General features: G+C 32.6%; 2 protein-coding genes across 2 annotated transcripts; both read right to left on the reverse strand.

Annotated features, from left to right (window-relative positions):
• Nucleotides 1-396: 396 nt before the first annotated feature.
• LOC107478533 (calmodulin-binding protein 60 F) lies at nucleotides 397-5,007 on the reverse strand. Its single transcript, XM_016098670.3, has 7 exons — nucleotides 4,524-5,007; nucleotides 3,861-3,936; nucleotides 3,407-3,465; nucleotides 2,775-3,268; nucleotides 2,031-2,191; nucleotides 1,703-1,906; nucleotides 397-1,603 (listed from the first exon to the last, which is right to left on the reverse strand). The coding sequence occupies exons 1-7, from the start codon at nucleotides 4,631-4,633 to the stop codon at nucleotides 875-877; spliced, it is 1,833 nt and encodes a 610-aa protein (XP_015954156.1). The 5' UTR covers nucleotides 4,634-5,007; the 3' UTR covers nucleotides 397-874.
• A 13,713-nt stretch (nucleotides 5,008-18,720) lies between these two features.
• On the reverse strand, nucleotides 18,721-21,040 carry LOC107478534 (uncharacterized). The gene is made up of 3 exons (XM_016098671.3): nucleotides 20,684-21,040; nucleotides 19,912-19,935; nucleotides 18,721-19,308 (listed from the first exon to the last, which is right to left on the reverse strand). The coding sequence occupies exons 1-3, from the start codon at nucleotides 20,895-20,897 to the stop codon at nucleotides 19,007-19,009; spliced, it is 540 nt and encodes a 179-aa protein (XP_015954157.1). The 5' UTR covers nucleotides 20,898-21,040; the 3' UTR covers nucleotides 18,721-19,006.
• Between the last annotated feature and the right edge of the window lie 289 nt (nucleotides 21,041-21,329).

A 21,329-nucleotide genomic window follows, 5' to 3' on the forward strand; every position in this document is an offset into this window, starting at 1 on the left:
TGGTCAATCAATTAAATTACAAAATTTTTTTTAAAAAAATCATATATTTTAGAATTCAATACTATTTTTGTTTCAATTGCAAAATTTTATACATTTAATTTTTGTACGAATCGATTCAGATTCTCTCCAATTCTTTTTCAAAAATTATAAATTAAGAGTTTAATATATATTTAAACTATACTATCTAATCATAATTTTTATACTGCTTAAGCTTTGGTTGAGTTAAGCGAAAAAAACTTTTGTAAGTTAACCTAGCTAAGAATCTACTTCTAAAGTTATCACCTCTTTAACACAATTGTTGGTAAACAAAGAAAAAATATTTTAATATTTAGATTCAATGAATCATATGAGAAAATAGTTAGCTGAATACACCTAAGCTTGGATTACTCACCAGGAAAATCTGAATTACGTTTCTATCATTTGAAAATAAAATATTCTCTAATTTTCTCCGTTACAGATCAACTTATTACATTATGTAAACAAACATTAAAACACTGAATACAAGTTTCTGATAAATAAAAGTAAAAGTAAAGAATGAAAATATAAATCATAATTAAATTACACAATAAAAATGCAAAAATCCACAAAATACTATTAGATGCTGCTGCCTAACATTTAGCCTCAGTGAAAAGTAAAGGTTGTTCCATCAGTAATATGCATGTTCTGGATCGCACTTCAGAATTTTGCACATTATTCCGCGGTGGTACTACCCACCTTCAACCCACTGTTGAAACCCTGAAACAGAATTTTTCTACACTTTTTCTCAAGCCTTCAAAGCAATGAAATAGGTTGCTTTTGTAAAATTCCAAGAACCACATAACCAAGCACCTTGCTTAAAATGAGTTGAAAATATCCCACTTTCAAATATTTTAACTCAATTCAACTCAGTGAGCTGTGCTCTCCTTTCAGCAGCTTTTTTCCTGATAAATATGCCCCATCTCAATGCTGCTTTGAGCTTAAGCCATCCAACAACAGCTTTCCCTGATGACTTTCCCTGATCCTCGGCGAACGAATGATACATTTGAGGCTCATACTGCAGGCTGTAGGTGTATGAACCTTCATTAGACTGACTGAAATTGGTCGACATACTAACTCCAGCATTAATAGTCTTCAGCAACCTCTGCATATCATCACTCTCCAACATCTCTGAACTCCTAAGACGGAGTTCTTCGGCAACAATGTCTTCCAGTCCTTGTGAATTTCTCGGCCTAGACCAATCTCCCGAGAAATATGTACCTTCAACTTCAGGATTTTCGCCCGGTAGGTAGTTCATGATGCCAGAAAATGCTAGTTGAGAGTTATTCACTGATGTCCCTACCATGACATTATTGGATCTTTCAAACTGGTAATCAGTTAAATCAGAACTTGAGGAGTAGTTATTCGCTATTTGCAAAGGTTGATTTTGTAAAGAGGGTACATATGGCAGCCTATTCTTCGCAGATGTGGGTGGCTGCTGCCCTGGGACATCATTATGATTAATTATAGAAGATACAGATCTTGATCCCTTTCTGGAATTCATAAGAGAATTTAAGACTTTTCCATCATATTCAATAACTTGGTTCCAATTGTCATATGCTTTCTTCACCAAGGAATCCACAGACATCTGTAATAGAAATTATATATAATTGAGTGAATTTAGTTACCAGTCAGATAAATGATCAAATTAAATGCTTTCAAATTTTAATTAGTACAGAAAACTGACCTTCTGATTTGGAGTAAGTGATTCCAAAGTGCAGAATTGCCCCTCAGCAATGAGGCCTCTCAGCTCATATATATGGTTGAACACAATGCCAGTGCTGTGGGTTTCATCAGTGTAGTAAACGAAAAGCTTACCACCCAAGACACATGTCTTGGCATGCTCCACAGTATTCTCCCACATCCTGTTCGACATTCCGCTTCCGAGTGTCTGTAGCAAAAGGTGCCAAATAAGGAAATTTCTAGAAAGAAGTTTCAGAAGGAGTAAATAAAGGGGAAAAAAACTGTCTAAGAGATGATATGGATGTTTAGAACATATATCATTGAATTCTTACGCTTCTTAACCTCTGTGGATCCCGAACAAGAAGACGCAGGAAATCTTCTACAGTTACTATTTTTGCTTGAATCAATTTTTTGTGAAGTGCACCGTCCTTAGCTATGCGATCCAGTCGCCAAACTTCATCATGCAAAGCAGGCGGATAGTGTTTCTTGTACACTGCAAGTTACAGAAAATGATTTGCTTAGAGAAATTTTAAGGAAACAAGATTTGTCCAAAGCCTAAATACTGAAAATCTTTACCATACCAATCAGAAGTTCAGAAGGTTGTAGTCATACATCAAATCAAAGAAGAAACAGTTTAGAAAAGGAAGAGTTCAATTATGTAGAGTATCTTTGCATCATTTTTCATCTCCAGGTTGTTTTTCTAAAGTTAGATTGTAGGATATTTTGCTTGCTGATTTAATAAAATGCAAAGGATACATGCCAACTACAGATAGAATTTTACATCTTCCATATTCTTATGTCTGTGGTTTGAGATACAGATCGTTTATTATATTTCACATGTTATCTGCTATATGGTGTACACACACACCTGCAAATTTTTCCACATATAATGAAAATCCATTAATTTTAAAACTTCAGAGTAAGATGCAAAAGTCAATTTTTGTTTTCTTTTACGAGTTTCGCAATCCATGCCTTGCAATTGCAGTTTTAATTATCAAATATCTCCAAGCTGGACAGGCACAAAATTTATTTTATCATCAGCAAAAGAACAAAGGAAAAACATTCGAAAAACTCACATTCTCCTCTATGATCTTTAACAGCAAAGGCTTCAGTCTTTCCCTCGCGAACACGGATTCCCTCACAATACCCAGGAGCTACTTTAACACCAAGCCTGAATTTTCTACTTCTAATCCAGCTAGAATTGTCAGTGAAAGTAAGATCACCTAAGGTTCCTACGCCTTCCTTTAGGCTAACTTGCAAATCTCCAGTGAGAAGTGGCCTTTTCCCTTCACGTTCCTTCACTTCGTGGCTTTCAAAGTGCTCTTTTGTCCATTCATCATCACTTTCCTCACTAAAGTCACCCTCAAGAACCACAACATTCAACTTGGCGACTGATTCTGGTCCAACTTGAACCACATTGCCCGTGTTGGGATCTAGCAGCACAACATGGATGGCTGCTCCTTGCTCTCCGTCCACCTTCCCACCTGTGAACAAGTGAGGTGGCATTCTTGTTCGGAAATGAAGCTGCAAATTCTTTGCCTTTGGACCTTCAATTCTTGATGGAAAAGATCTAATGCAAGCTAAATGTAAGTAATTCATGCTTAACAGAAAATTCATGAAAATGAATTGCTTATCATAACCTGCAGAAAAGTATTACAAAGAGTAGAGAAGTTTGACTTAGAAATTTGAATATGAGGCTGGAACACACCTTTCAGCCAGTTTAGCAGGGCCTAGTTTTGCCAAAGCACGCTCCACTTCTTCACTGACCTATATAGTTCATAAGACTTAGAAGAATTAAAACGGTACCTTACAAAACATCATAAGGACTGAAGATCTTGATTACTTCCTTTAAATGATTCTTCCATATATAGCTATGTCCAAATAAAACAATAAATTTAATATTGAATTCTTTAGATCAAACAAAAAACCAATAATGCTTCAAATCAAGTGAAGAGTATTGGCCTCAATTTGTTCTGAAAACTATTATAAACTCAATTCTGTTTTAAACAAGTATTCATGCACAGTGGGAGTGGTCTAGTGGGGAGGGGTTTGGGTAGTATGCAACGCACAACATTAAATATTTTTGTAGGTGTGATTAATTGCAGATTATATATATTGACAAATATGCAAGATTTAATACAAAGGAAGAAACTATAACTCACAATTTTTCTGAGTAGAGGTTCCAGAGATGAGCAAAGTCTCTGCAGACTATCTACCTTCAAAGCTTCCACAATCACACTATAAATTTTAAGTAAATCAATGGAGTTAGTTTGAGGAAGCATGAATTATGGAACATATACGGAATTAAAATTAACATGTTTAAATTGAAATAATCAACCAATGAGATTTATTATCTTGTCAAAATATCCAACATACAGGGTTGTTCCGAAAGTTCAAATTGCTACTTTTGCATTAGATTAGAGAGTTCAACAATCAAGCGTCCCGAAAAAATGATCAGAGAACTGCTTTAGTGTTATCAAGATCCATTAGACACAAGTCAACATCAATAGCAATGTAAATCACACACACAAAAAATGTAATTAGATTGTTAATAAACAACACAAGAAAAATCCGGGTCTATTAACAAGTGGATATAGAAAAGCTTTAAAATTCTGGGAGGAGTTTACAAGCCAACGTGAGATTAGACACCGTATTTGACGGTGCATATCCGATCGTGTAGCCCCCTCCCAAAACATAAAAGGAAAAAAACATAATAAAGTTTGATAATACAGTTTAGGCTCTTAACCAATAATAATTAAATTAATTAACAACTTAGCCAAGAGCAGAGGCTGAAACACTTGAATTTGTATTGCAACATAGAGTACCTTGCTAAACCAGGTAGTTTAGGCTTCTTTGGCTGTGTTAATCGATCATCACCCTCCTCAACCAAGTCATACCCTCTCTTCTCCACTCTATTGTTCTTGGAACTTTCCATTTCTAGAACTTATCCAATTCCGATAATATCTTTGGGTGATTTCTAAATTTGGAAACTTACTAGTCTTTCTTTGTCTTAGTGATCCGTATAGAAGAACATGTGTACCTAAGAAGCTTCCCAGAAGCACAACAGTGGAGGAGGTAAAACTAAAAATCTTGTTAGGGCTAATTGCTAAGCCTTAACACTTTTTGAGTTCTGAAACCCATCCAAAAAAGAAAAGAAACAAGGAGGGGCAAGATTGTTGCCTTGGCAATAGCTTAGTGGGATCTAGGATTAGGACATAAAAGGTAAAATACCTATGGTGGGTCACTGTAGCATGGATCTAACAATGAATAAATCTTTAATCTACACATAGTGCTCGTATTTTAATTAATTAATTAATTTAAAGTGTCTTTCTTTATTGGAATTTCATAATACATTATTCATAATTGATATGATTGCAGGTCACAGCTGGGTTGGGGTCTTGTGTGTGCATGAACGTTGAAAAAAAAAATACTGAAAGCGCGTTTCGCGGTGTCTCACTTGTGTCATTGACTTCGTCATTTGCTAGTGTTAGGTTGAATAGACATAATTACCCACGCATGTTTTCCTTAATTACGTTTGTCTATTCAACGTGGCCTGTCATTTACGTTTTGGTGACCCGAAAAAACAATAATAATAAAATATTATTTTAACCTTTAATCTTTGAGATAAATTATAATTTGGTTATTAAGGTTTTAAATGCCATATTTTAAAAAAAAATTAAGTAGATTTAATATTATTCTATCATTAAATTTGACACAAACAATTCATAAAATAATTAACGTAGACATTAATAACGTTATTGTTAAGTTATATATTTTTTTGTGTATTAAAAAAACATAATCAAAATAATCAAAATATTCTTGTAACATTTTTTTATGTCAATTTTCTTGTAAAAAAAAAAATTTCAAATCCAATCAATTAATCATTACTATTCTAGAATCAAAGAAAAAACAATTATTTTGGTGATCGTTGGTGGATTGATTTACTTATATACCGAAATTAAACGTTATTTGCTCTTTAATATGTTAATTGTTTGTTCAAATTTAATTGTGAAACAACATTAAACACGTTTAAAATTTTTGAGACTAAAATAAAAAATTTAAATTTTTTTAGGATTGAAATAAGACATTTAAAATGTTAAACACCATATTAAGACTTGATCCAAATGCTTGGAACTAAAATAATATTTTACTCTAAAAAATATTGATGTTATTCCTACAATAATTTATTCAAGAAAAAAGAATCAACATCATTCATTGGTTATTCTAAGACCATGGATGATCCATCCAATAATGCCTCTTTTGAGGCACGTTAATCCATAATTTCATATAAGGCGTAGTATGGATCATATATTGGTTGAATCTCGCTTAAATCTAGATGAAATCTATTCAGATTATGTAAGATTTTCTATAACACTGTTAAAAAAAGGCTTATTATATACGTATGTATGCTATCATCTAACTCTAATCTTATACTTGATCCAACGCTCATTTAAGCGTCAAATCCCTTACAAGTAACCCCACCATTGGTTCATTGGATGGTGTCAATTAGAAGTTTGTCATTCTCCTCTTTCAGAATAACCTAGTCAAGATCCAAGTTAACAATGTGCTATTTGTGGAAATTTGCACTAGTGATTCCAAAACCACCACCTACTATAACTAATATGATTATAGATCTCTCATGTCAACTTACACAAGTACGGTAGAACGTGTCAGTGACAAGCCTCAAAACCAAAACCTTAAACCACCTCTAAAGCCTTTAACATTTATATTCTTGATTACTTCTCCAAAGTTTCTAAACCTTCTAATCTCTCATTCACAATCAACAATCTTCTTTACTATTTTTTCTTCTATTTCAAGATTCACAATCCTCTTCCCAAGGTTTGATCGATCTAATTAGAGATTCAATTAGACATTGCTTGATTCAATTCGTTAATGGTCATGGAAACAATATCCACTCACCGTGGTATTACTTAAAGCAATTTGGTGCACTTACCAATATACGAGCGTATCAGTTTTGCCTCATCAAGTTCTTGGCGTCGTTGCCAGAGATTAATTGAGATTGACAACATACTTCCAGTTGAATCACTAACTTAGATCATGTTTTATTTTTTTTGCTTTTATTTTTTTTTTGTGTGTGTAATCCTTCTTTTCTTCTTTATTCTACACGGTATATTTGATTTCTTATTGTTTTTGTGCATGCAAGAAGAAGAGGACTGCATTCTCTTCCATCCGAAAATTGAGAAAATGCTTGCACAAATAAAGAAGAGATCAAGAGCTAGAAGAGAAGATGTAAAAAGAATGAAACAGGAGAATAATAATGTGAGAAGGATCCTTGGTGATTAGACTATACCTACTACTGATAGCTGCAGAAGAAGCATAGTGATGCCCACAGTTCAAACAAATAACTTTGAACTATAGCCATCACTAATCCGATTGGTACAGCGAGACCAATTTGGTGGTAGCCCGCAAGAGGATCCAAATAAACACATAGCTAGTTTTATGCAGCTAGTAACACAATAAAGAGTAATGGAGTTAGCTTCGAAGCCATCTGGCTAAGGCTATTTTCATTCTCTTTAAGAGATAGAGCCACACAATGGCTCCAAGCTCAACCATTGGGCAGTATTACTTCTTGGGAGGATTTAGTTAGCAAATTTCTAACTACGTACTTCCCACCCAAAAGTTAGTCTGGTTTAGAAATGATATTAATTCCTTTTCTCAAATAGAGGGCGAATCGCTCTATGAAGTTTAGAAAAGGTACAAAGAGATGCCTAGAAAATGTCTACACCATGTCTTTCCCAAGTGGCTTCAAATTCAAATCTTTTATGATGGAATTTCTCAAACCTTAAAAACGATAATTGATTTATTGACCGGAGGTTTTCTACATAGAAAGACCCCTGAAGAGGTATTGGAATTGATAGAAACTGATGACACGTTATTTTAAGCAATTTTTAATTTCTTTTTCTTATTTATTTTTTTAGGTTTCAATTAGATTTCTTATGTTTTCTAATATAATTTAATAAATAATCAAATATTTGGATTTGGGATAATATTTTTATGTTTTCAGAAATTTTGGTCTCAAATATTAGCAAAAATCAAGGTTTTTTCATAAGGAAAGCACAAATAAAATAAAAGCATAGCCCAAGCAGTGTAGCCCAAGAAAAACGAAGCTACGGTACAAGAGGCATGCCTGCGTGAACCATTACCATGCAAGCCACGCTCGGCGGAGGTGCCCCACGCCTGGCGAAGGTGCCCCACGCCCGGTGGCCCTCCTAGCACGCCCTGCAGACTCCCCTACAAGCTCCTGCACGCCTAGCGGACCTGATGCTCCTGGAGGATGAAATATTGGGCTTTTGCCCAATTTCTCTTAATACAAGCTTGGTTTGAAGGCAATTACAACTCTTGGATTCAATCATTAAGGCCCAAGACTAACACATCATTAGAAGCCTTAATCACGTTCAGAACATTGAAGACTTTAGAAGATTAGTTATTAATTCTTTCTAGAAACATAAGGAGTTTGGTCGTTTAGATTTCAGTAAGAAGTTTTCTTGTTTTCCTCTCCAAAAGATAAGTGATTATCTTATCCTTTCTATCTGAAGGATAAGATTAGTTTAGTTTTGAATTTGAATTCTAGAATTTAAACTATAAATAAGTGAGCATAACTTACAAAAAAGATCATCAAGTCCTCGGACTACTTCTCTTCTTGTTTTTCTTACTTTTTCATGGGTTACGAATTCCTTGTCAAATGGTTAGGAATTCTGTTTATGTTTTGTATGGATAATTAATCTACGTTTATTTTATTTCAAAATCTTGCATTAATCTATTTCATGATTGAATTATTCGTTCTTCATTTAGATTGGATCGAAAGGTAAGCGAATTCTTCATGGATTCTTTTATTATAATTGGAAAATTTGATATTTAAATCAAAGCTTGAAAACTCTTTCACATAACTATTTGAATTCGGCTAGGAATAATGGTTCAATTAGTGTGTAACATATACATAATTTTCAACCACTCTAATTTTGAATAAGTTACATATAATTCAGATTAGAACAACTTTTGAAAATTATGTTTTTTTTAAGATTTAACAGGACAGGACTAGCTTGAATATGTGACATATAATTCGACCTAACGACTATTTTTAAATCTTATTTGAATCTAAAATCAGTTTTTGTGCTTAATCTCTTGATTAATTAATTGATGTCTAATTAATATTTGAGAAACTCAGAAGTCAACAAATTGAAAATCAGTTACTAAGTTTTGTTGTGAAAGATCTTTATAAACTTCACGATAAATAAACACGATTGGTTTTTCTAAAGTATATGCATCTCCAAAGTCCTTGACTCTCATCATTACTGTCTCCTCTCAATTCATTATTCAAGTTCACTATCTGTGGCATCCAAACATTCAGCACTCAAGATTCTCAATGCTCCCAACAAGACACTCTCTTGTCCTCTTCAATCATCAATCAAGTTTTATTAATCTAATTAGGCTTTTTAATAAAAAATTTGCTTGTTCAATTCTTTAATTCTCGTGGGAACGATATCCACTCACCGTAGTATTACTTGTGCAATCCGGTGTACTTGTCGGTATTCGTGAGCTTTGATTTTCGCTTATCAAAAACAATGGCGGCTAATAATTTCATGTACTCATCTGAAATTGTATTGAAACTCAAGCCTTATGTGATTTGTGTGGAGGATCACATCCGAGCGAGGAGTGTGAATTGAGCAAAGAAGACCATTTATAAGAACCTGAATTAATTAATCTTTTAATTAAAATAAAATAAAAATATAATTTAATTATCCGGAATAGGCTAAAAAATGATAAGAAATATTAAAATAGAATATTTAATGAAGACAATAGAATTTAGCGTAAAAATCTTATTTATCGCGTAAAAGCGCGTACCGGCTCTAATTGGACCGGCACTGTAAGTGAGAAAACAAATTAAATTATGAGTGAATAAATTTAGAAAATTTAATTTATTAATTTGGAAATATAAAAATAATTTATAATTGAAAACCGGACAACAATTTTAATGGTTTTGTCACGAAATTGGGCCAACGAACCTAAAACGCTAACCGGTTGGACTGGGTCCAAGTCGGGCCCAAGCCCAACCTATATATAAGTTCATTAAGAGGCATTCAGCCTCATTATTCAAAAAAAAAAAAGAAAGTGGGAGGCGTTGAAATGGAGAAGGAAGAAGAGAGGAGAAGTTACTATTTACTCTAACGTTAAATCGCTCGTAACTTGAGTTATGGTGCTCCGATTTGCGTGTCATTTGTAGCCATGCAAAGCTCTCTCCAAGTCCATCATTTTTATCTAAGAAAAGTGGTAAGATTCTCGAAATCTATGCTCCAGTTCCCTGCTCTAACAGATTTGGTGTTTTTGGATTTGATTTGAGTGGGTTTTGTGGTTTTGGTTGTTTAGGTGGTGATTAATCTTAGGTGATTAGTGGGTTTCACCTCAAATTTTATTGGATAAGATAAAGTTTCACTAAACCCTTGTATTTAGTTGATTATTGTGAATTCTAAGTTAATTTTAGTGAAATTGCATGATATTAGATTGAGAATTGGTGTTTGTTGGAGTTAAATTGGCTATTTGGAGCATTTGGATTGAGTTTGGTGGCTATTTGGACTTGGAAGCTTGGTTGGAGGTCATTTGGTGATTTGGAGCTTATGCAGAAATCGGCCAAAGTATGGTTTCAGTTAGGTAATATGTAATGTTTCGTGAAACTTAGGCTAGTGGACCTTAGGATAGGATTGAATTGATTGTTGATAATTATTGAATTGATGATGCATGTTGTTGATCATTAATGTGGTGATTAATTTGGATGAAAATGGATGTTAAAGAGTATTAGTGATGATAGATAATTAATGATGTTTATGAAGAGTTGAAATGTGCAAAATTGTTAATATTGTAATCTTGATTTGGAAACTGTAGATTTGGTTGAACTATGAAGAGAATAGATGGAAAATTGAGTAAAATAGGTGTGAAAATTCTTGAGGTGCAATGAAATAGTAAATTGTAGTGTGTGACAGTGATTTGTTGATGATTTTGAGTATGTTTAAGTTTGGTTTGAATTGAAGTTTTGAAAACTAGAGAACTTTGTTAAATTTTGTAAACCCTTGTTTTTTATGAACTTTGACGAGGCATAACTTGGCCTCCAGACATTTGTTTTTTATGAAAGTTGGGTTTGAGGGCTTTAAGAAGTTTGAAAAATAGGCAAAAAATGTTTTAAAACAAAAAAGTTATGCGCGTTTGAAGTTCGACACTAAAATCTATGCGTACGCAGACAGTGCACGCGATGCGGGGATTGGGTGCTGTCAAGCACCCATGTGTACACGGCACTGGCATGCATACGCGGAAGTGTCACTTTTACAGGCATGTGTGTGCGGCATGTTGCACGCGACGTAAGTCTCCCTTACTATTTTGAGGACTCGCGTACGCGAGTGTAGAAGCGTATGCAACTTGGGCGTTTTGACACCCGTGCGTACGCGGACCGGGGCATGGGTACACATGACCCCTGTTTTGTTGAAAATTTATTTTTCTTCATTCCAATAGTTTCTCTAACTTTCTAAACTTCCTTAACTACTATTTAAGACTTATAACTAGTGATTAGGCTTTGAGACTAGTGAGGATGAGTTAGGTAACTAAAATTAGATATTATCTGTTAATAAGATTAGAAGACAGTGACTTAGACTTGAAAAGTTTCTGCGGATGGTATGACTTGAGTGAATTGGTGGAGTGTTGAGTTGTTGATGAAATGAGAAATATAAGAAAACTGAAGTTGTTGAGATTGAGGAAATGAAAGTTATTTTGAACCTGTGATATTTGAGTTGTGATCACTAAGACTGATTATGTATTACTAATATGCGGAGATTTGGTAAGTCGTTATGCACCTGGCAAGGACAGTGGTTAATCCCGCTTGTCGAGGTAGCGGTGCCGGCATAAAGGTCGTGATAGTGTCCCGCCTATGTTTAGATGTGAGGACTGTGGCAGTCTCTCGCTCACATAACCTTCTCTGCCGCAAGAGTGAACTCGGACACTATAACCCGAAAGAGTGACTCGAGTACTATATCCCAAGGATGTGCAGAAAAGTGAGTCAGGTACTATATCTTAGGGAGCGCATAAAAGTGAGCCGGACACTATATCCCAAGGGCAAGAAAGGCTACATCCGAAAGGATGTGTCGAGTTACAAGTAATATCATGAGCCAAATAGGATAGACATTCATCATATGCATCTTTTACATGCTAGCCTACTTTGATTACTTGAGTTATGCTTAATTAAATAACATGCCTACTTATTATTTGCTTTTCTTATTGTATATATATATATTACTTGTGCTTTACTTGCTGTGGGATAATGGTATTTATGTTAGTTAGAAATCCTTAATTAAATACTTCATGGGACATTCCTCAAGACCATTTTAGCCATGTAACATAATTCACAAACACGTTCTTTATTGATGTTAGATGGTAAATTGACATTACATGTTTTCAATACAGAGTGAACAATTTTGGGTGCACAATGCCCAAGCCTATTGTGGCATAAAGTGTAAGAATCAACAGAGGCTATAAAAGTTTTAGGTTGTCCATGAAGAGAATTTAAAGCAAATTGATCTTTTTATTTAGGTAATTTGGGACAGCAATTCCATTAAACTCATATATGCCTTTCTTAGGAGTTTTTTGAAGAAGAATTTCCTTAATAGTGTTGGTCGGTCCCCAACTAAAAAAGACTCAAAAGTTAAATAATAATAATAATAATAATAATAATAAATAAATAAATAAATAAATAAATAAAGAAAAGAAAGTGGCTTTAAACCATCGAGAGAGGGAGAGACAGCGCGTTAAGCTTCATTCACTTTTGAATGAAAGAAAACGAAGCAGCATGGTTTTGACGAAGAGAAGAAGAATTAGAAAAAAATGGTGATACTATTTTGATCTTATTAACCTGGTAAATTCGCTCTATTTTTTATGAAATTTTAGTATGTTATTCCTGGTGTAGAGATGAACATTAGGATATAACTTGCTAGTTGTATTGTCTTCTCTTTTGTCTGATTTGAGATATCCACTTTGTGAAAGGTTTATGTTGGTTCTATCAGTTTTGATGATGTATTTTGTTAATTGTTGAGATGTCCTAGTGTCACTAGGAAGACTGATTGTGTATCCATGCTATCCAACCCCCTCTAAAATAACATGTAAGTTACCCTTCATTATGTGTCACATTGTAATTGGTCCTTATCTTAACCATAGTTGGGTTATTTTATAATTTATTATTCTTAAAATATCAAAACTCCACTCCCGTTAATTGAAGCACATTCCACTCCTCCATTTTTTGTTCATCACTTCATCACCTAGATTCGGTCCTTCCAACCACCCTTGCGTTCGTGACAAGAAGCACCAACGTCATCGCCATCTACTGCCTTCCCACACAACCTCTATTTCTTTAGTGCATCATCCCTTAGTCACGTCGTTGAATTTCGTCGCCCATAACTTGTCCTTCCCAGTATAACCAGCGCTTCTTTTTGCCATGTATCACTGCTTATCCACATAATTAATGGTTAATTTTAGTTATTAAATTTTTTTATTAAAAAAATATATCTTTATTTAATTACTTGACGGAACATATATATTTATATGTAAAATATAATATAATAAAATATAATATAATAAAATAAATCTATTCAAAGTATTTAAAAGTATAATTAAAATTATGAACATACAAATATAATAATAAAATTTGTACTCCAAAAAAATAAACATATTTTTTATCATACATATATTATTTAAAAATAAATATATTATTAAAATTACTAACAATTTATTTTTACATTTAAAAATTTTAATATTAACTTTTTTATTTAAAATATTATTTTTATGTTATTTTTTAAACTGTTATAATGGTCTCTTCTTTAGAATAATACAAAAAATAATTTTTTATGAAAATAATTTGTTTAATTATTAAGTAAACAATGAAATACTAATAAATTAAAATTTAAAAGAATAAAAATACTATAAAAAATACTTGTAAAAAAGTTAGATTTTATCATTTTAAACTTGTGTTATTAATTTTAACAATTTATTCTTTTTTAAAATAATTTATGTACGATAAAAGATATGTTTATTTGTTTAGACTATAAATTTTACTATTATATTTGTATGTTCCTGATTTTAATTATATTTTTAACTATTTTAAATAGATTTATTTTATTATATTATATTTTACATATGAATATATGTTCTATCGTGTAATTAAATAAAAATTTATTTTAATAAAAAAATTTAATAACCAAACTAAACATTACTTAGGTATGTATTTCATATTTATTTCTTAAATATTTATACAATTTATTTTTTAAACTGTTATATTGGTTTCTTCTCTAATATAATATAAAAAATAATTTTTCATAAAAATAATTTGTTTAATTATTAATTAAATAATAAAGTACTAATAAATTAAAAATTAAAAAATAAAAATACTATAAAAATACGGTAAAAAAGTTAAATTTTATCATTTTAAATTTCTGTTATTAATTTTAATAATATATTTATTTTTAAATAATATATGTATGATAAAAGAATATGTTTACTTTTTTGGAGTACAAATTTTATTATTATATTTGTATGTTCATGATTTTAATTATACTTTTAAATACTTTGAATAGATTTATTTTATTATATTATATTTTACATATAAATATATGTTCATCACGTAATTAAATAAAGATATATTTTTTTAATAAAAAAATTTAATAACCAAATTAACCATTAATTATGTGGGTAAGCAGTGATTCACGCTAAAAAGAGGCACTGGCTATACTATACTAAGAAGAGAGGTTGTGTAGGAGGGCATGGCGATGACGTTAGCGCTTCTTGTCACAAACGCGACGGTGCTTGGAAGAGTAACTTTGGTGATGAAGTGATAAACAAAGAATGAATGAGTGAAATGTGCTTCAATTAACGGGAGTGGAACTTTGATATTTTAAGAATAATAAATTATAAAATAACTCAACTATAGTTAAGATAAGGACCAATTACAATGTGACACATAATGAAGAGTAACTTACATGTTATTTTAGAGGGGGTTGAGTAGCATTCACCTATTTTGATAGTAAAAGATTTTATTGGACTAGGTTCCGTGGGTTTTTTATCCCTCTTTTGGAAATTTTTTCACGATAAAATTATGGTGTTTATTTATTTTATTTCTACCATTATATTTGTTGCTTGGAGTATCTTTAGAGTTGTCTATTTAATTGCACAACCAAAAATTTATTTTTGGTGCTTTTGCTATTAGATAGGTTCTTTTTTGAACCTTTGTTGAGCTTTTTCAATAAAGTGGTATCTAGAGCCTTGGTTGTTATTAAATAGAAGAAAATACTCATGAATCAAATATGGTCAAATTGAATTCCCAAAATTATCCGATTTGGAAGACCCTCATGGAAGATATGTTGTATAAAGAACTCTTGTGGATGAAAACATTTCTACAAGAATTAGGCATCAATCAAGAGAAGCTTGTGTTATTTTGTGCAGTCAGAATGCTATCTATTTCAACAAGAATCTGACGTTTCATTCCAGATTGAAGCACATAGAGGTGAGGTATCATTGGATATGTCAAGCGCTTGAGATGAAGTCATATGCATTTGAGAAGATCCATACTGATGATAATGGTTCAGATATGATGACTAAGAGTTTATTTGTAGTGAAATTTGATTCCTACAAAGAGAAGGCAGACTTAGTGGAACAGCCTATCCCACTTCAGTTGGTAAGGGAGAGATATGTTGGTAGGTCCCTAACTAAGTAGGACCCATAAGTTAAAAACACAAAAAAATAATAATAAAACAAAAGAAAGTGGCTTTAAGCCACTGGGAGAGGGAGAGAGCGCGCCTTAAGCTTCATTCACTTTTGAATGAAAGAAAACAAAACAGCGTCGACGAAGAGAAGAAGAATTGAGAAAAAATGGTAGCTCCATTTTTTATAAAATTTTAGTATGTTATTTTTTGTGTAAAGATGAACATTAGGATATAACTTGCTAGTTGTATTGCCTTTTCTTTTGTCTAATTTGAGATACCTACTTTGTGGAGGGTTCATGTTGATTCCATCAGTTTTGATTATGTATTTTATTGATTGTTGAGATGTCCTAGTACTACTAGGAAGACTGATTGTATACCCATTATTTTGATGGTGGAAGATTTTACTGGACTAAGTCCCGTAGATTTTTTTTATCCCTCTTTGGGGGGGTTTCTACAATAAAATTCTGGTGTTTGATTATTTAATTTCTGTCATTATATTTGTAGTTGCCTATTTAATTGCATAGGTTGTGAAAAAATTTATTTTTGGTATTTCTGCTGTTAGACAGGTTCTTATTTAAATTAAACTTTTGTTGAATTTTTCCAACAGGTAGCCTGGGATTTGACAAAGCAAATGTTAGCATGGAATTCAAGAAATAGTTATTATTGTCAGCACAAAACTTTTGAACACTTGTTAAATTTTGAGCAATGTCAGAAGAATGTAAAAGCTGATCAAGAAGAAATTTTTGTTGAGTATCAAGATTCACCAAATAAGAGTAACCAGAATGTGCTATATAAGTACATGTACCATTAGCTAGCATGATCTGTTCAGCCCCGTTGTATTTAGAGCCAGCAATGAAGTTGCTTGGATCAGACGTAACATGGTGGCTTAAAAAGGATCTGAAATCGACGATAGAGCGGCAAGGTAAGCTTTAGATGTGTGATAGAAAGGGGTGGTGGAAGAGCCAAATTACCATTGTGTTGTGATTGAAGCATGGTAGTGGAAGGTTGCTGGAAATTTTGATCGAATCTATAAAAGCAATTAAAAACAATATGGCTTGTGCTTCCAGAGTTGGCAAACTGGTCTTGAATCCATATTATTAAATCTTCCACCTCTATAGAACCTTCCCCCTCTACCTCTTCTTCCATTAGAATTTGTTCTTGATAGTGCACGACCAAGTTGTGATGGAGCTCGAGTAAAATTTGCTTGAAAAGATCCAAAATCTGGCTTATTAAATCTTTCAAACATGTCCTCATGAGCCAGCAAGAGTGCTTCTACCTCAATTAGTATAATGGTGTCTGATTTGGTCATGACAGAAGAGATGTAGATAGCATATTCTTCAAAAAGTCCATCATTTATGGCAGTGATGTGGTCTTCTAAAGACAAAGTGTAACCTATTGCAATTAAAGAATCTACAACTTTCTGATTTTGTTCAAGTACTCAGCAGCAAATGTACCTTCCCTCTTGATGGATTTGAGTTGTGCCTTCGATTGTTGAACTTTGATCTTGGAGATTTTAGAGAAATAATCTTGAATCTTGAAGCAAACTTCATGTGCAAAACCATAATCTAGCATACGGTTCTTAAGCTTGAATCAATTGAAGAAAGTAACCAAGTCGTAAGGTAGTCGTCCTTATTCTTCCATTGCTTGTATGTTTCAAATTCTGTCCATGAAGCTTTGGCTGCATCATCTTCAAACTGTTGTGGAATTTTTTCTGGAATTAAATGATCTACAAGCTGATTCGCATTTATGACATGTAGACCCAATTGTTGCCAAGTCTTGAATGTGTTCACATTCAATTTATCAAGAAGAGGAGCAGTAAAGGTATTGGTGTTAGAAGATGGAGATGATGAAATTGGAACAATCGAAGTCATGGATCGTAACACGTAGCTCATGATACCATGAAAGAATCTTGATATGATTGAGCTAATGCAAAAGCATGATGCAGATACAATACAGTGATGATGAAAATGAGTATAAAAAATTTACTGAATGATTATCAATTGATGAATAGAGAGTGAATAAGAATTAGTTTACTTTACAATGCAGATACATTTTATATAGTGCACCTAGCTGCATTAACTAAAAGAGAGAACTAACTTTAATAAATTTTGTTTCCAACAGAATAACAGAAAATTTTTATTTGTTAGCTCACTTCATTTTCATTATTTATTTTTTTAACTCTATTAACCTGTAACAAATAGTTTTGACAAAATAGTACATTTTCTTCAAACTTGCCTCATATATAAGGTTTGGGATCCCTATAAATATAGGTGTCAAGGCCATATACTGTACAAAGCATCATTCTAACCAATTCTATTTATTGATACATTTCATTTTGTATATATTTACTAATTGTTTGTACACAATTTTAATCCCTCTTTTTTATTGACCTTTATTAATGGTCCTTACTATTGATTCTCCTTTAACTATAATTCTAAGTTTTTTATAATTGATATATCAAAGATATTTTAAGAGTTTTCAACTTAAAGATTTAAATATTTATAGAAATGTACTCACTTTTAAATATATGTCTTTAAATGTGATTTAAAAGAGAAGGAATTCATAATTTTCATTTGTGTCTAATGTCTAAAATATTTCTATAAATCTTTTTTATTCCATACATAATTTCTCTAATTAAATAAATAACTTAATTGTTTATGAATTATGAAATTACTATTAAGATGACACAATAAATTGTAAATGGAAGATATATTTTTTATTTCAAATAAATATTAAATATTCCACATAAATTTAACAAAATAAAATATCAAATAAATGAACAATAAGTTAAATAAATCAAATACATAGTATTCAAAAAACTCATGCCATTCTAATACCATATCATGATACCACTCATCCCAAAAACTTCAGTTGATGGGAAAATGTAACACTAATGCTTATATTTCTAATACTCTCTAAACTTCCATTGTACACATTATACAAATATTCCATTGACTCCTCATACTTTCTCTTTTTTATTTCCTGAAAATTATTTTTGTAGAATGCTTTCAGGTACTTTTTTGGTTAATGCTTATGGGTTACATAACTGCAAGATTACTGAACAAGGTGGCATTGATCAAAATTATAAATACATTAGTCCCTTAACTGGAGGCCTCAAATATGAATCCTGCGAATAAAAAAATTTCCTCCACGGAAAACCTTTACTCCCTTCATGTGACTTCAGTCATATTTTTAGTTATAAGACGTGAATGCCGGTGATTAATTGGGGATAATAAAAATAAATGTAAAAGAAGAAATGCAAAAAACAAAAGTATACATGGAAGGAGAGAGTTCAATGTATAATAGTAATAAAAGTATACATGTTCGATGAATTTTCAGGGTCCACGAGGATATATTGTGCTGTGGTAATAGCGGACGCGTATGCATTGGTATAAGGTAAAAACTGTTTGATACAAGGACATAGGCGATACTGTTACAAAGAGAGTATGAGAACAACTTTAACCTAAATTGGTTGACAACTCAAGCATTTTGCTTGACTTGCATGCTTGTGTAAAACACGATTATGACAATGAAGAATTATAGATTATAATTTTTTATAGCTACTCTCCTTCCCATCCCATTTGCCGCGCTCGCCGCTCCCACACGGCTGTTATCTTCCTCTCCTTGATGAGCTTGGCCTCAGCCAGCTCTCTTGCCTGCTCACATGTTTCAGTTGCAGCAATGCATTTATCTGCCTCTCTCTGGTACTGAGATGCCACTCTTTTCGCTTCTGCCAAAGTTATGTTCATGTGACGTGTGTGCGCTTCAGAAACAGCCTCCTGCAACTTCAGCTCCTCCGTGAGAAGGTCCACAAACTGCTTCTCCATCTCCGCCTTTAGGTCTGGGTCATTACCTCCGCAATCTGTTCATCAGCAGCAAATCAACAAGTTTGAGCATGAAACTGGAAACATCTTTTATTCATCACGACTTTGATTGAAAATAAGACCAAATCCCAAATTTTCTAAAAAATAAGACATCTGACAAGAAGTGATGCTGAATTTCCAGATGGAAAAGCGCTGGCACCTCTTGCACCTCTTTGATATTTTACCTAAGCAGTAGTTAACTAGAGTAAATATATAACTGCAATCATCAAAACAGACAGAGATAGTAACAAGACACAATATCAGTGCTTGAAGTCCAAGTGACTGATTGAACCACAGGGCAAAACTGGCTCATCTGAGTTGTTCATGTTCATAGTAGTAAAAATTTTATAGTTGAAGTTTCATGGTTATCATAGGTGCTTGCACGCTATGATCCGTGACAGAAATTTAATGTGGAACTTGAAATACCTCAAAATGTTATTGTAGAAACTCGGATTTAAAAAACTACCCAATAAGATGACAAAGAACTAGATGATAATACAGAACATTTCATGAAAGCCATGATTGACATAGTTCTCATGATTGCAATGCACAAACAATTAAATATATTTTTAAGAAAACCATGCAGTAGGAGAAAGCCTAACCCGAGACAGAGAGATTGGCCAGCCCTGCATAGGAACATGAATAAGTAAATAGTTAGTTGTGTTAATATCTCCCATTAAAAAATGAATATCAAACATATATGATACAACTAATCATAACATAGTCACAGGGGAAGAAATGAGACATTCATAAAAATATGTAAAACTGAAGGTTACTTCAATAAATAAACCCTCCGATCTTTATTGTATAAGCACCAAGAAATTACATTGTAAACCGTAATTAACAACAAAAGTCATTTCCAGTTTTGATACCAATGATATTTATATTCAAAATTGAACAACGATTATTTCTAAAGGAAAATAAAGCAGCAAGATCAGGCAAAACCATGGCCAGATTTTACAGGGTCTAAAACTCCTTCATTTTAAATCTTGCTTTGTCCCAAAACATTTCAACCTCTCCTTGAACAATATTGTATTGTTAATTCTTCCGCAGTATAGGGTTTTTGTAATTAAGAGGAAAGATTATGAAACTAAGTTCCATCAAGAAACAACCAATATATAATAATGAATTGTAGTAGCAACGCATTGTAAGTTGTAACAATTCAAAAACCCAATTGCAATCGTAGAAAAATATTATTGCATTTCTGTCTCCACCTTTTGATAGAGACTGAAACAAAAGAAAAATATTACTTTTAACAGTACAAAATTCACGTGATGCTTGTTAGATCTAAGCAAATAACAGAGGAAGGAGTAACAAAACCTAAAAAAATGGTTTAAACAGCAATTGTAACAAAAGCTGAGTCGGGATACGAACCAGGAGCAACTTGGAAGAGGGAGAGAGGGGGAGGGCAGTCGCAGATGCAAGGAGGGCAGGAGAGGTTGGAAGTGGAAGTGCCGCGGAGAGAGATTGTCTTCTTGAAACGCCAGTAGAGAGCTGGACCACACACACCCAACGCCGACACAACTGCGAATAACACCAGACACCACCTCAGCCAACCTCCTCCTGGATCAGATCTTCCCCTCGACATCTGATTTCTCTCTCTCTCTCTCTCTGTGATGGCCCAGTTAATACGGAGATCTAATGAGTTCTAAACTGTGCTGTGCTGTGTGCTCTTTGCTATTATGCTATGCACTGCACTGCGATTCACAATGAATGAGGTGGATGTTGTTGTAAGAAGTTAATTACTAAACGGGGTTAAAACTTAAAACCTTTTCGTTACTTCTTTTTTGGTTAATAATTAAATTCATTCTTAAAAGCGTATTAATCGTTAAATTAGTTATTTTATCAATTAAATAATAATGTATTACATTAAATATTATTTAATATAATGATATAATAAATTAATATTATGTATCATTTGACCGTCATAAATTTATTTATAATTTTATTTTAAACTAATATTAATTATATACTAAAAATTTTAATCTTTTAGATCTCACTAAATAAATATAATTATTTT

The sequence above is a fragment of the Arachis duranensis genome, chromosome 3 (genome assembly GCF_000817695.3).
Source record: "Arachis duranensis cultivar V14167 chromosome 3, aradu.V14167.gnm2.J7QH, whole genome shotgun sequence".
NCBI lineage: Eukaryota > Viridiplantae > Streptophyta > Magnoliopsida > Fabales > Fabaceae > Arachis > Arachis duranensis.

Bases quoted from the DNA above. Each gene is read 5' to 3' on its own strand.
- LOC107478533 (XM_016098670.3), bottom strand. From the start codon at position 4,633: ATGGAAAGTTCCAAGAACAATAGAGTGGAGAAGAGAGGGTATGACTTG. The intron at 3,466-3,860 runs GTGAGTTATAGT...TGAACTATATAG, and splicing joins AACCTCTACTCAGAAAAATT to GTCAGTGAAGAAGTGGAGCG. The intron at 3,269-3,406 runs GTGTGTTCCAGC...AGCTTGCATTAG, and splicing joins CCTGCTAAACTGGCTGAAAG to ATCTTTTCCATCAAGAATTG.
- LOC107478534 (XM_016098671.3), bottom strand. From the start codon at position 20,897: ATGTCGAGGGGAAGATCTGATCCAGGAGGAGGTTGGCTGAGGTGGTGT. The intron at 19,936-20,683 runs GTTCGTATCCCG...GTTCCTATGCAG, and splicing joins CCTCTTCCAAGTTGCTCCTG to GGCTGGCCAATCTCTCTGTC. The intron at 19,309-19,911 runs GTTAGGCTTTCT...GCTGATGAACAG, and splicing joins GGCCAATCTCTCTGTCTCGG to ATTGCGGAGGTAATGACCCA.